At 44.0% G+C, this 13032-nt stretch overlaps 1 protein-coding gene across 2 annotated transcripts; it reads left to right on the top strand.

Moving 5' to 3' along the window:
• Positions 1–2666: 2666 nt before the first annotated feature.
• Positions 2667–12505, top strand: LOC145719056 (transmembrane channel-like protein 7). 2 transcript variants are annotated; one of them, XM_081810574.1, is made up of 5 exons: positions 2667–2949; positions 4713–4795; positions 9251–9396; positions 10894–11041; positions 12302–12505. In XM_081810574.1, the coding sequence occupies exons 1-5, from the start codon at positions 2868–2870 to the stop codon at positions 12488–12490; spliced, it is 648 nt and encodes a 215-aa protein (XP_081666700.1). In that variant the 5' UTR covers positions 2667–2867; the 3' UTR covers positions 12491–12505. The 2 variants fall into 2 exon arrangements, with proteins under 2 accessions (XP_081666700.1, XP_081666701.1); XM_081810575.1 differs by having other exon boundaries at positions 10894–11028; positions 12302–12470.
• The last annotated feature ends 527 nt before the right edge of the window (positions 12506–13032 follow it).

Below are 13032 nucleotides of genomic sequence, written 5' to 3'. Positions count from 1 at the left end.
AATGTGCTAATGAAGAAGCTTGTGTATTATTCTAGCACAAATTTGGTTTTTAGTATTATAACCGTATGTCCATTTGTATTTGGTGCATTTATTTTTTTTATTTTTAAGATTTTATTTTATTTTTTAATTAATCTCTACACCCAACATGGGGCTTGAACTTACAACCCTGAGATCAAGAGTCCCATGCTGAGCCAGCCAGGTGCCCCTGTATTTGGTGCGTTTATTATTTTATTTTATTTTATTTTATTTATCATATATATGCAAAATATATGATTCCATTTATTTTTTCCAAATTTTTAATTTAAATTCTAGCTAGTTAACATATAATATTTGGTGCATTTATTTTTTTTTTTAAAGATTTTATTTATTTATTTGAGAGAGAGAGAGATAGTGAGAGAGAACATGAGTGGGGGAAGGGGAGAGGGAGAGGAAGAAGCAAGACCCCCCCGCTGAGTGGGGACCTCCTCCCGCAATGTGGGGCTTGATTCCAGGACCCTGGGAACATGACCTGCACCGAAGGCAGACACTTAACTGACTGAGCCACTCAGGTGTCCCAAAATTTATTTTCTTATACTCTGGAGACTGGAAGTTCAAGGCCAGGCTGCCTTCTCACTGTGTCTTTACATGACCTCAACTTTGTGCACTCTTGGGGAAAGAGGGAGAAAGAGAGGGGGGGGGGCTCGAGTTCTGATGCCTCTTCTGGTAAGGCCACTAAATCCCATCATGGGGACCCACTCTTATGACCTCATCTAAACCTAATCACCTCCCAAAGTCCCCACCTCAAAAGACCATCACATTAGGGGTTAGTGCTTCAGCATGTGAATTTGGGGTAGGGGGTGGGGAGCAGAGGATACAATTCAGGCCATAGCGAGTATATAGAAACTGGAAGTTGTGCCAAAATATAAAATTAGGAAAAAACATTGGAACATTTGGATGACATAGCAGAGCTGGGGGGAAATACCTCTTAGGAAGACAGTTTCTATCATAAAGCAAAAACTATTTACAAACAACTCCTCAAATCTGCTAAAGTGGGGATTTTGTCAAGTTTGTAGGGAATGTGGCAGGGTGAATGGAAGAAATGCTATCATTATTACTATTTTAAGACCTATAAAATACTCGGGCCACCTGGGTGGCTCAGCCAGTTAAGCGTCTGCCTTCGGCTCAGGTCATGATCTCAGGGTCCTGGGGTCAAGTCCCGCATCAGGCTCCTTGCTCAGCAGGGAGTCTGCTTCTCCCTCTCCCTCTGTCCCTCCCCGCCACTCATGCGCGCACTCTCTCTCACTCAAATAAATAAATAAATAAAATTTTTATGAAAAAAAAACTATAAAATACTCTTGATAACTTATTCAACGAAATACCTTTTTAAATTGTTGTTTTATTGGGGGAATGTAAATGCAATCACAAGGGGCTTCATAGGCTCACTTAAAACTTAACCATCTAGGGGCGCCTGGGTGGCTCAGTCGTTGGGCGCCTGCCTTCGGCTCAGGTCATGATCCCAGGGTCCTGGGATCGAGCCCCGCGTCGGGCTCCCTGCTCAGCAGGAAGTCTGCTTCTCCCACTCCCCCTGCTTGTGTTCCCTCTCTCTCTGTGTCTCTCTCTGTCAAATAAATAAATAAAATCTTTAAAAAAAAAAAACTTAACCATCTAGTTGTACTTTTTCTGAGTTCTGAGCACAGCATCGTGTTTGGAGCCAAATAATAAAGGCTAACCCCGATTGAGCTTTTTTTTTTTAAAAAAGATTTTATTTATTTATTTGACAGAGACACAGCGAGAGAGGGAACACAAGTAATGGGAGTGGGAGAGGGAGAAGCAGGCTCCCCACGGAGCAGAGAGCCCAATGCAGGGCTCGATCCCAGGACCCTGGGATCATGACCTGAGCTGAAGGCAGATACTTAACAACTGAGCCACCCAGACGCCCCCCGATTGAGCTTTTACTGTGAGCGGGGCATTGTGTTAAACATTTTCCTCATATTGAACATTTCATATAGGTATCATTTGCATGGCTCAGAGAGGTTAAAATACTTTTCCAAAGTACCCTCAGCTAGGATGAAGCAGACCCAGGATTTGAAGGATTTGATCCAGGCCGTCAAGCTTCCAAGCCCAGGGGTTCAGCCACCATGCCCCAGCTTCCTTTCTCGTTTAGTGGTGGCCTTTCTGGAGGTTTTGTTCAGAACGTGGCTTGTGAGAATTCAGGAGGAGATTCATACATTTAGGCTCAGTTACAAAAGCACTGCTGCAATTCAGTGGGGAAAGGGTAGTCTTTTCAGTAAATGGTACTGAGTCAATTCGATATTCATATAAGGAAAGATGAATATTGAGTCCTGCCTCACACCATTGTCAAGTAGTTAATTCAAGATCGAGTGTAGATTTATTTTTTTTTTAATTTATTTTTATTTATTTATTTTTTTTAAAGATTTTATTTATTTATTTGACACAGAGAGAGACAGCGAGAGAGGGAACACAAGCAGGGTGAATGGGAGAGAGAGAGAAGCAGGCTCCCCGCCAAGCAGGGAGCCTGACGCGGGGCTCGATCCCAGGACCCTGGGATCATGACCTGAGCTGAAGGCAGTCGCTTAACCGACTGAGCCACCCAAGCGCCCCTCGAGTGTAGATTTAGAAAGGAGAACCTTAAAGCCAACAGTAGAAAAACAAAATATTTCTTCCTCCTTCCCCCACCAAGATCACTCCAACTTCAGCTTTCTGGCTGATTGGATCTACTGTGGGTAACGCATGTGTAGGTCAATACTCTTGGTCACTGATGTCTGGATTTCTTTTTTCCAGGGAAATTTGGCACTGGGATTCAGTCCTATTTCTCCTTCTTGCGGTTTCTGGTGTTGCTGAATTTGGTGATATTTCTGATCATCTTTATGCTGGTTTTGCTCCCAGTCTTGCTCACCAAGTACAACATCACCAACAGCACTTTTGTGCTCATTCCGTCCAAAGACACGGGTGAGTCTAAGGCCTGGTTTGCTGTGAGAATGTTCTTGTCACTCTGTACGTATCTACAGTGCTTCCTTCTCTGGAAATCTTTGTATTCTAAGTTGCGGGTGCCTGCATCAGGATGGGCTCAGTTATGCTGCAGAAACAAATGACCGCATAACTCTTAGCACCTAATAACCACAAAAGGTTCTTTCTCACTCCTAGTACATGTCCATCACTGTTTGGTGGTGGCTTTGTTCCATACTGTCTTCACTCTGGAGCCCAGGCTGATGGAGCAGACTCTCTCTGGACCACTGATGGTCACTACGTCCAAAAGAAAAAGAGCCCGTGCGAACATACTGGCTCCTAAAACTCCTGCCTGGAATGACACCTTTCATTTCTGCCACATCTCATTACCCAAAGCAAGTCACTTGGCCCCTCCTGATTTCCGCAAGGCATTTGGGAGGAGCACTGTGGGCTAAGAAAGTGGAAAATTTAGCACATATGATATCACCTACTCCAACTCCAGTAACTTTACTTTGAGACGTTTATCTCTGATGATGAGATAAACTGGCCTCCACCAGTCATGTGCCAGACATAATGGCAAGTGCCATAATTCTCAACATAAGTCCCATCTTTTGGGCATCCTGCGTTGTCAAACAGGGAGAGTTTCTGTCATTCTACAAACATTTATTGATTCCCTTCTAGGTACCAAGCTCTGTGCTAGGGGCCAGAAGTAGGCGAGCTGAGTCAGAGCCTGACTTATGTGAGAATTATAAAATGGCAGAACTGGAATTGGTCTTGGAGAAACTGGTTCAACTCCCTTCTTTAGCAAAGGAACATAGGAAACTAAGGCCCAGAGTAGGGGTGGTAGATTGGGTTGTTTTTCTCGATTTGTCACTCCCCTGTAATTGTGACTTGTAAGGCCTCCCACTGTGGGCAGAGGATACTTTCTTCCCCATTGGTATTGCACTTGGCCATGTGGCTGGTTTTGTCCAATGGAGTATTAGCCTGAAATGGCTTGTGTGGTTGGCTTGCCCATGAGAAGAGCATCACCAGATAACCATTGCCTCAGCCTGGGTCCCAGAATGAAGTCATATGGTGCAGACCTGAGCCCAACTGGAAGCGTGGGATCCATCCTAGCTCAGCCTAAATCAGCTCAATGAACTCAAATTGCAGCTCCATGAATGAGAAAATAAACGTTTGGTATGTTCAGTCACTGAGACTTTGTGGTTCTTTGTTATGCAGTAATAGCTCACTGATACAGGGAAAGTGAATTAGCTGTTCAAGGATAAGGTAGTGTCATTAAAATTGGTATTCAAATGATTTCTTGGTTATTTATGCCTAGGTAAATATATAGGTTGTCTTAATGAAGCTGCGTGTTTATTTATACACATGTAGAGATCTTTTAAAATTGGTCGTACTTACAGTGGAATCACAGTTATATCAATCACATCTTCCAAAACATGTGCAAACATGAACCCCAAACCACAAAATACCCATACAGACAGAAAATGTGCACTGTAACTAGACCCACATACAAAATATATAGAAAAAGACATATATCAATAGATGTGTAGGGAGAATAGCGAGAGGAGAAAATGCTGCTGTACTTGCTCTATTGGGGTTTGCACTGCAAATAGAAAACCACAAATTCACAACGTCCATACATAATTAGATGTGACATCTCTAAATGTATATACATGTGCATGCCTATATACACAAATTATGATAGACAAGTTGTAGCAACTGTAAAACTTTTCCACTGATGTTCTTGTTTTTGTTTTTTACAGATGTCCAATGCACAGTATATCCAATAAGTAGCTCTGGACTCATTTACTTTTATAGTTATGTCATAGACTTGCTCTCTGGCACTGTAAGTATTTAACATAATTCCACATTTGGACCCTCGATAGGCTGCAAATAGGTTAATTTAAAGATCAGACTCCTGAATGTCTGTGGTGAGAGCCAGGCACAAGAGTTGACACAAATACTAGTAAAAGGAACAGGATTTGCAGTGACCTCATCAGCAAGGATAATGTTCACCCACCCGCTGCTAGAACATATAGGAAACAGGCTTCAGCCACTGGCCATTCCTTAGTCCCTGCCCCCTTTGTACTGACTTGAAACAAAATACTGAGTTCCCCCAAAGAAAGAAGTTTCAGTGGAAATAAACACAGAGAGAATTTATTTAATTTCTCAGACATTGTAAAACCTTACATGTCGGGGCCCCAGACCACCCGGCTGAAAGCCATGGCTCTTCCTCCCAGAAATCACACACAAAGACATGCATCATACAGATACGTGCTCATATGTGTGTGTGCACACCACATTTGTACACGTCCATATACATTCCCCAAAATCCAAAGTCTGTTGTTTTTTTTTTTAAAGATTTTATTTATTTATTTGACAGAGAGAGACACAGCGAGAGCAGGAACACAAACAGGGGGAGTGGGAGAAGGAGAAGCAGGCTCCTCGCCGAGCAGGGAGCCTGATGCAGGACTCAATCCCAGGACCCTGGGATCATGACCTGAGCCGAAGGCAGACGCTTAACGGCTGAGCCACCCAGGTGCCCCGTGCTGTAGGAAGTTTAGCAGCATCCCTGGCCTCTGCCCTCTAGATGCCCATAGCAGCCATAGTTGTGACAATCAGAAATGTCTCCAGACATTGCCACATGTTTCCTGGGGGACAGAATTGCCCCTGGTTAAGAACCACTCCTTTGGATGGGTGCCTGACTGGGCTCGGTGGGTGGGGCATGTGACTCTTGATCTCAGGGTCGGGAGTTTGAGCTCATGTGGGATATGGAGCCTATTTAAGAAAAAGAAAAAAAAAAGAAGCACTCCTTTAGATGTTTAAAAAATACAAATATATTTTTAAAATCTTTTTTTTTTTTTTAGATTTTATTTATTTGACAGAGAGAGCATAAGCAGGGGGAGCGGCAGGCAGAGGGAGAGGGAGAAGCAGGCTTCCCGTCGAGCAGGGAGCCTGACGTGGGGCTCGATCCCAGGACCCTGGGATCATGACCTGAGCCGAAGGCAGATGCTTAACCACCAGGTGCCCCTAAAGAAATCTTTCTGAAAGTTGCTGGCCTTAAAATGCCATGTCATTGAGCTTTTGCTTTTCCAAACGTACAAAGCTTTGAATTTGTCCACTGCATTTGATTTTGAAAAAGTGGTTTTTACATCTCTGAGCTTATGTTTTCCTCAGAGCAATTGAGAGGGACTGCCAGGTGGGTATTAAAATGTCCACCATGCAAAAGAAGAAATGGAAGCTATATAAAGCATACGAGGAGGAAAGAAATTCAGTGACTAACCCAAGGTCACTAGTGAAAGAAAAGTGGGATCAGATTCCCATAACTGCTGTTAGCCCCATTTCTGTAGATGACATCCCACAAGAGAAGTTTCTCTTTGTGGATCTCTACATACCATAACCTCCTTATAGGAAAAATTGTGGGACACTTAGATGCACTTGATCATAAATGTTCAGTAGACTATATGTGATGAAAGGAGAATAGCCAGAGAGATTAAACACTAGCTTGTCAGGGCACCTGGGTGGCTCATTCGGTTAAGGGTCTGCCTTTGGCTCAGGTTATGATCCCGGGGTCATGGAATCGAGTCCTGCATCAGGCTCCCTGCTCAGCGGGAAGCCTGCTTCTCTCTCTCCCTCTACCCTTCCCACCTGCTCTCTCTCTCTCTTTCTCTCAAATGAATGAATCTTTTTTTTTAAAGATTTCTTTATTTGACAGAGAAAGAGACAGCGAGAGAAGGAACACAAGCAGGGGGAGTGGGAGAGGGAGAAGCAGGCTTCCCACAGAGCAGGGAGCCCGATTTGGGGCTCCATCCCAGGACCCTGGGATCATGACCTGAGCCGAAGGCAGACACTTAACGACTGAGCCACCCAGGCGCCTCTGAATGAATCTTTAAACACTGGCTTGTCTTTGCTGAAAACAGGTGGGCTCATGATCAAATCAGAAAGATTATTTTCCAGGCCCACTGGATCTTTGCCCTATAATATTTAATTATTTTGAGGGAGATATCGTTGACAGCCCTGATACCAACCTGGGGCGATAAAAACTCGTTTCGCGTAGTTGGGCAAGTTTTTATGGCCAGTGTGCCCAGCCTTCAGGAGAATTAAAGGTGGAGTCTTCTGTTTCTACATTTTTCTTCTAATAAAAAATTTACTTTAATACTCAGTATAAGCATATATGGTTATCATGAAAAATACAGAATTTATAGAGTGAAAAGTGAAATTACCTTTCCCCAGAGGCTACCGAACCTTTAGTGCTGGCTCATAGCCTTCTCCACCTTTCTCGTGTACTTTCTTCGTATGGTCTTGCTTCATATTTTGTATGGGTTTTTCATGGTCTAGCCAGTCCCCTGTTGCTTCCATATTCCCCCTTTATAAACAGTGCTATATGGAACATCTGTGTACTACGTATGCTATACATATATTTCTGCTTTCTGTAGTACTGTCTTCCCACTCTCCTAGAATTTTCCCGCTATCCAAGGAGACATGTGAGGTATTCAATTATTCCCTCCCTAAGTAGTCAGGAACTTTTCTGTGCTATATTTTCACATGGGGCACCTTTGGGTTTTTTTGGTTCAGTTTGGTTTTGGTAACAGCTTTATTGATACATGATTCACACAGCATACAATTCACCCATTTAAAGTATAGAATTCAGTGTTTTTTTTACTGTATTCACAGGTAAGTTCTGTCATCGCTAGTCAATCTTAGAACAATTTCATCGCCTTAAAGAATGCTGTACATTTTCCATAACCCCTACCAATCCTAACTGGTGCTAAGCAACCATTAATCTACTTTCTGTCTACAAAATGCTTATTCCTGACATTTCGTATACACGGAATCCTATAATACATGGTCTTTTGTCTCTGGCTTCTTTCACTTAGCATGTTTTTTTTTTTTTTAATATTTTATTTATTTGAGAGGGAGAGCGACAGTGGCAGGCAGAGGGAGAAGCAGGCTCCCCGCTGAGCAGGGAGCCCGACATGGGACTCGATCCCAGGACCCTGGGAATCATGACCTGAGCTGAAGGCAGACGCTTAACTGACTGAGCCACCCAGGTGCCCCGACTTAGCATGTTTTTAAGGTTCATCCATGTTGTGGCATCTTACCAGTCTTTCATTCCTTGTTCTGGTCAAATAAGATTTCATTGTGCAGATATATTGCATTTTGTTTATCCATTCACGGTGGACATTTGGGTGGTTTACACATTTTGGCTATTACGAATAATGCTGCTATGGACATTCATGTGTGAGTTTTTGCTGGGGACAGATCTTTTTAATTCTTCGGGGTATATACCTAGGAGTGGAATCCCTAGGTCAAATGGTGACCCTGTGTGTAACTTTTTGAGGAATTGCCCAACTTTTCCAAAGCGGCTGCACCATTTTACATTCTCACCTGCAGTGTATGAGGGTTCTGATGTCTCCACATTCTTGTCAATACTTGGTATTTACCCTGACTTTTTGATTATAGCCGGCTACTCTAGTTTGTGTGAAGTGGGTTCTCTTTTTGGTTTTGATTTGCATTTCCCTAATGAGTAACACGGTGTTGAGCATCTATCTTTTCATATGCTTATTGACCATTGTGTATCTTCTTTTTTTTTTTTTAAGATTTTATTAATTTTTTTATTGAGAGAGAAAGTGAGCGCATAAGCAGGGGGAGGGGCAAAGGGAGAGGGAGAGAGAGAATCTCAGATTCTGTGCTGAGTGTGGAGCCCAACGTAGGGGCTCGATCTCACCACCCTGAAATCATGACCTGAGCTGAAATCAAGAGTCTGATGCTTAACCCCTAGATCTTTAATTTCTTAAACAATGTTTTCTAGTCTTAAGAATGTAAGATTTACACTTCATATGTTAAATCTATTCCTAAGTATGTTACCCTTTCTGCTGTTGTTGCACATGGAATTGTTTTCTTAATTTCATTTTTGGATCACACACCTCTGTATTTTTTTTTTTTAAAGATTTTATTTATTTGACAGAGAGAGACACAGCAAGAGAGGGAACACAGGCAGGGGGAGTGGGAGAGGGAGAAGCAGGCTTCCTGCGGAGCAGAGAGCCTGATTTGAGGCTCGATCCCAGGACGCTGGGATCATGACCTGAGCCGAAGGCAGACGCTTAACGACTGAGCCACCCAGGCGCCCCCACACTTCTGTATTTTTAACGCTCAGGTTTTATCCATGCTTTGTTCCCCAGACACTAGCTGAGCACTCCTTATGACACTGGAATGTGGGTTCCTTGAGGCAGAGACTGGTCTTCTGGTTCCCTGCAGTGAACGTAACCAGTCTGACCTCATGCCTTTGGCTTTGTTTCAGGGTTTCTTGGAGGAGACCTGCCTCTTTTATGGACATTACACCATTGATGGAGTAAAATTTCAGAACTTCACCTATGATCTGCCCCTGGCTTATTTGTTAAGCACAATTGCCTACCTGGCCCTGAGCCTTCTTTGGATAGTGAAAAGGTAAAATTTATCAGGTCATCGCATTCTTTTTGAATTACCCTTGATGGCTGGGGTTTATTGGTGGTCTGTGGACTCTGGGAGCCATTGCCCAAATGATGAGCAGAGTCCAGAGTCCCATAACAGGTATATGGGAAGAAAAGTTTGTGATACATTGTAGGCCAAGGAGACCTGGAGGTAACGGAGGCAAGATTTGGGATCTGGAACCACAGCCAAATCATTATAGCACACATTTGTCAGGGCTGTAATGTGACCTCTTTGATCTGGTGTGGTTGCTAATCAGGTCTCTATTGGGTTGTAAGTGGCAGAAACCCAACTCTGACTAACTAGAGTAAAGGGGAATTGAGAGAACCAAGGAAGGGAGGAAACTCCAAATTACAGGAAGGATAAGGATATGGGTATGTCTTCCAAATCACCAAAAGCAAGGGCTCCTTCATCCCTGGTGATTCTCCTGGTGGCAGCTTCCTTATGTAGACTCCCAAGGTCACAGGTTCAGAAATCCTTTTGAAGAGACGTGTTGGCTCTTCATTCAGGTACCCAACTCTGACCCTTCAACGACAGCCAGTAGGTCAAGATCATACGAGAACCTCGTATTTTCCATGGTAGACAGGCGGTTCAGTGGGAGATGCCAATTCCCAAGAAATGAATAGCAAGGAATATTAATTAAATTTTAAAATTTTTATTTAAATTTTAGTTAGTTAAATGAATTAAAATTACAAAGTGTGCGACAGCATGGCATCTGACCTGAACAGGTGCTCACTAAATATTTGGTTATTTTACTATTTAAGTCATTTATTCATTTATCCATCAGCTGGATCGTGGTCATATTACTCCATGCCTGGAGTCCAGGCATTCCAGATATAAACGTGGCAAGAAAGCCTGTGTACCTGCCCTCAAGGAATTTAAAATGTAGTCAGGATAAGGGGCTACAGGCAGTAAACACATAATGACTGCAGATTAGATTCAATGCTGTGAAGAAAATAGACTAACCTGAAGTGAGGGGTCACAACTTTAGAAGGGGTGGTGAGGAATCTTTGGGAGGGATATTTGAGCTGACGCCTGAATGATGGGAAAGAAGCATCCATGAGAAGAGGCAGGGGAAGAATTGACTGAGGAATGGGTAGAGCGGACCTGTAAGTACAAAGGCCCTGAGGCCAGAGAAGTTTGTGAGTTTATAGAACGGGAAAAAAGCCATGGTCATCCCAGCAGCATGGCCGAATGGGAGGAAAGATGGCGTAGTGCAGTCTCTCTAGGCTGTGCTAAAGAGTTTGGATTTTATTCCAACTATGAGAAAAGCCCTTGGATAGATGAAAGGAAATGATTTTCCACCGTGAGCTACCTGGTTAGCTGCCACACATATGTAGCATGGTCCAGACTTGTCCCTGTCAAAACGAGTGGAAAATGCAGCCATGTATAATGTTTTTATATTGTCAACAAAGCCAATCCACGGGCCTGTATTTTGTTGTTCTTCTAAGAAGGGTCATCGTGTTTTGGGGCCAGGTCAGTGGAAGGGTTCAAAATCAACCTGATCCGGAGTGAGGAGCACTTCCAGAGTTACTGCAACAAGATCTTTGCCGGCTGGGACTTCTGCATCACCAACCGCGGCATGGCGGACCTGAAGCACAGCAGCCTGCGGTACGAGCTCCGAGTGAGTGCTGCTGGGTTTTCTCTTGGCGGGGTCCTTGCCCGCCAAGTCGTGCCTTGGAAAGCCAGGGGGCTGCAGCTTGCAGAGGAGCTGGGTGCGGCCCAGGCTGTCTCTAGTGCTTAGCAAGTTTCCCGTGTCGTCTTCAAGAACTTCCCACAGAGGGGGTGCCTGGGTGGCTCAGTCGGTTAAACGTCTGCCTTCGGCTCAGGTCATGATCCCAGCGTCCTGGGATCGAGCCCCGCATCGGGCTCCCTGCTCGGCGGGAAGTCTGCTTCTCCCTCTCCCGCTCCCCTTGCCTGTGTTCCCTCTCTTGCTGTGTCTCTCTCTGTCAAATAAATAAATAAAATCTTAAAAAAAAAAAAAAAAAGAAAGAACTTTCCACGGAGAACTGCCTCCTGGGGTTGATCACCTTCACTGAAGCATGGAGTTGGTGGACTGGGGATGGGCGGGAGGTGGGCACACGAGGGTGGGTGGGAGGGAATGGTGTCTTCCCTCCTTCCCCACCACCTTATACTGTTATTTTTCCACCTGATGAGAACCTGTCATGCATCACTTATACCAGGAGAAACTAGAACTAGGGGGGGGATGCTATGATGATAAGGTGGAGTGGAGAGAATAGGAAAAAGTACAAGAGAATTTCCAGATTCATAAGGAGAGAAAGAGGAACAAACGGAATCTTGAACAAACCCACCCAAAAATGGAGGAGACGATCATAACAAAAGCATAATAAAGTGAGATGGAAGGGCTCAAACCAAATGTATTCTTTGTCTAAAGGAATGACACATACTACATCTAAGTAATGCCATGGATAGGTTATGCTTCTGTTTTCACAGTTATTGTGAAGTCTAACTGCAGTCTTTTTTTTTTTTTTTAAAGATTTTATTTACTTGAAAGACAGAGCATGAGTGAGGGGGAGCAGCCAAGGGAGAAGGAAAAGCAGACTCCCTGCTGAGCAGGGAGCCCAATGCAGGGCTTGATCCCAAGACCCTGGGATCATGACCTGAGCTGAAGGCAGACTCTTAACTGACTGAGCCACTCAGGCGCCCCTAACTGCAGTCTTAGGAGGTTCTATCTTGACTTAGACCCTTAGTAGACATGAAAGCTAGTTGGGCTTGGTCTGGGAAGATATCTACACAGAGATCATTTTTTTTATTTAAGGAAGGTCTTAAAGATGGATGGATGGGGTATGAGGATGAATCACAGGTTCCACCCCTGAATATCGCTTCACCCCATGCTCACAGATGAGTTTTCTTTGGCCCTCAGGCAGATCTGGAGGAAGAAAGAATACGGCAGAAGATAGCAGAAAGAACAACAGAAGAGACAATACGGATTTACTCTCTGAGACTGTTTTTGAACTGTATTGTTCTGGCCGTTTTAGCCGCGTGCTTTTATGCAATCTACAGAGCGACAATATTCTCACAAGAGCACATGAAAAAAGTAAGTACTCTGTGAAAGCCAGCTTAACTTTTACTCTGGTTGGACATTAGGTATGCCAAGTGCATTACAAGCCTCTGACATAGAGACTGTCATCATTTCTGTTTTATACATAAGGATATCAGTTTGACTGCTATGACAGAGAACTGAAAATCAGAGGTGACCAATTTCTATCTTTTTTTTAAAGATTTTATTTATTTATTTATTTGAGAGAGAGAGAGATAGCAAGAGAGAGAGAGCATGAGCAGGGGGGAGAGGGAGAAGCAGGCTCCCTGCTGAGCAGGGAGCCCGATGCGGGGCTCAATCCCAGGACCCTGGGATCACGACCTGAGCCGAAGGCAGACCCTTAACCAACTGAGCCAACCAGGAGCCCCCAATTCCTACTTTTTTTTTTTTAAAGATTTTATTTATTTATTTGAGAGAGAGAATGAGATAGAGAGAGCATGAGAGTGGGGAGGGTCAGGGGGAGAAGCAGACTCCCTGCTGAGCAGGGAGCCCGATGTGGGACTCGATCCCAGGACTCCAGGATCATGACCTGAGCCAAAGGCAGTCGCTTAACC

The sequence above is a fragment of the Leptonychotes weddellii genome, unplaced genomic scaffold, assembly GCF_054177405.1.
Source record: "Leptonychotes weddellii isolate Sample4059 unplaced genomic scaffold, ASM5417740v2 HiC_scaffold_2925, whole genome shotgun sequence".
In the NCBI taxonomy this organism is placed as follows: Eukaryota; Metazoa; Chordata; class Mammalia; order Carnivora; family Phocidae; genus Leptonychotes; species Leptonychotes weddellii.
This window is presented reverse-complemented; position numbering and strand designations above follow the sequence as displayed.

What these genes read in the sequence shown, in the direction of transcription:
- LOC145719056 (XM_081810574.1), top strand. Translation starts at nt 2,868, where the DNA reads ATGCTGGTTTTGCTCCCAGTCTTGCTCACCAAGTACAACATCACCAAC. An exon ending in CTTCTTTGGATAGTGAAAAG is followed by an intron (nt 9,397 to 10,893) that starts GTAAAATTTATC and finishes TTTTGGGGCCAG; the next exon opens with GTCAGTGGAAGGGTTCAAAA. An exon ending in GCCTGCGGTACGAGCTCCGA is followed by an intron (nt 11,042 to 12,301) that starts GTGAGTGCTGCT and finishes TTTGGCCCTCAG; the next exon opens with GCAGATCTGGAGGAAGAAAG.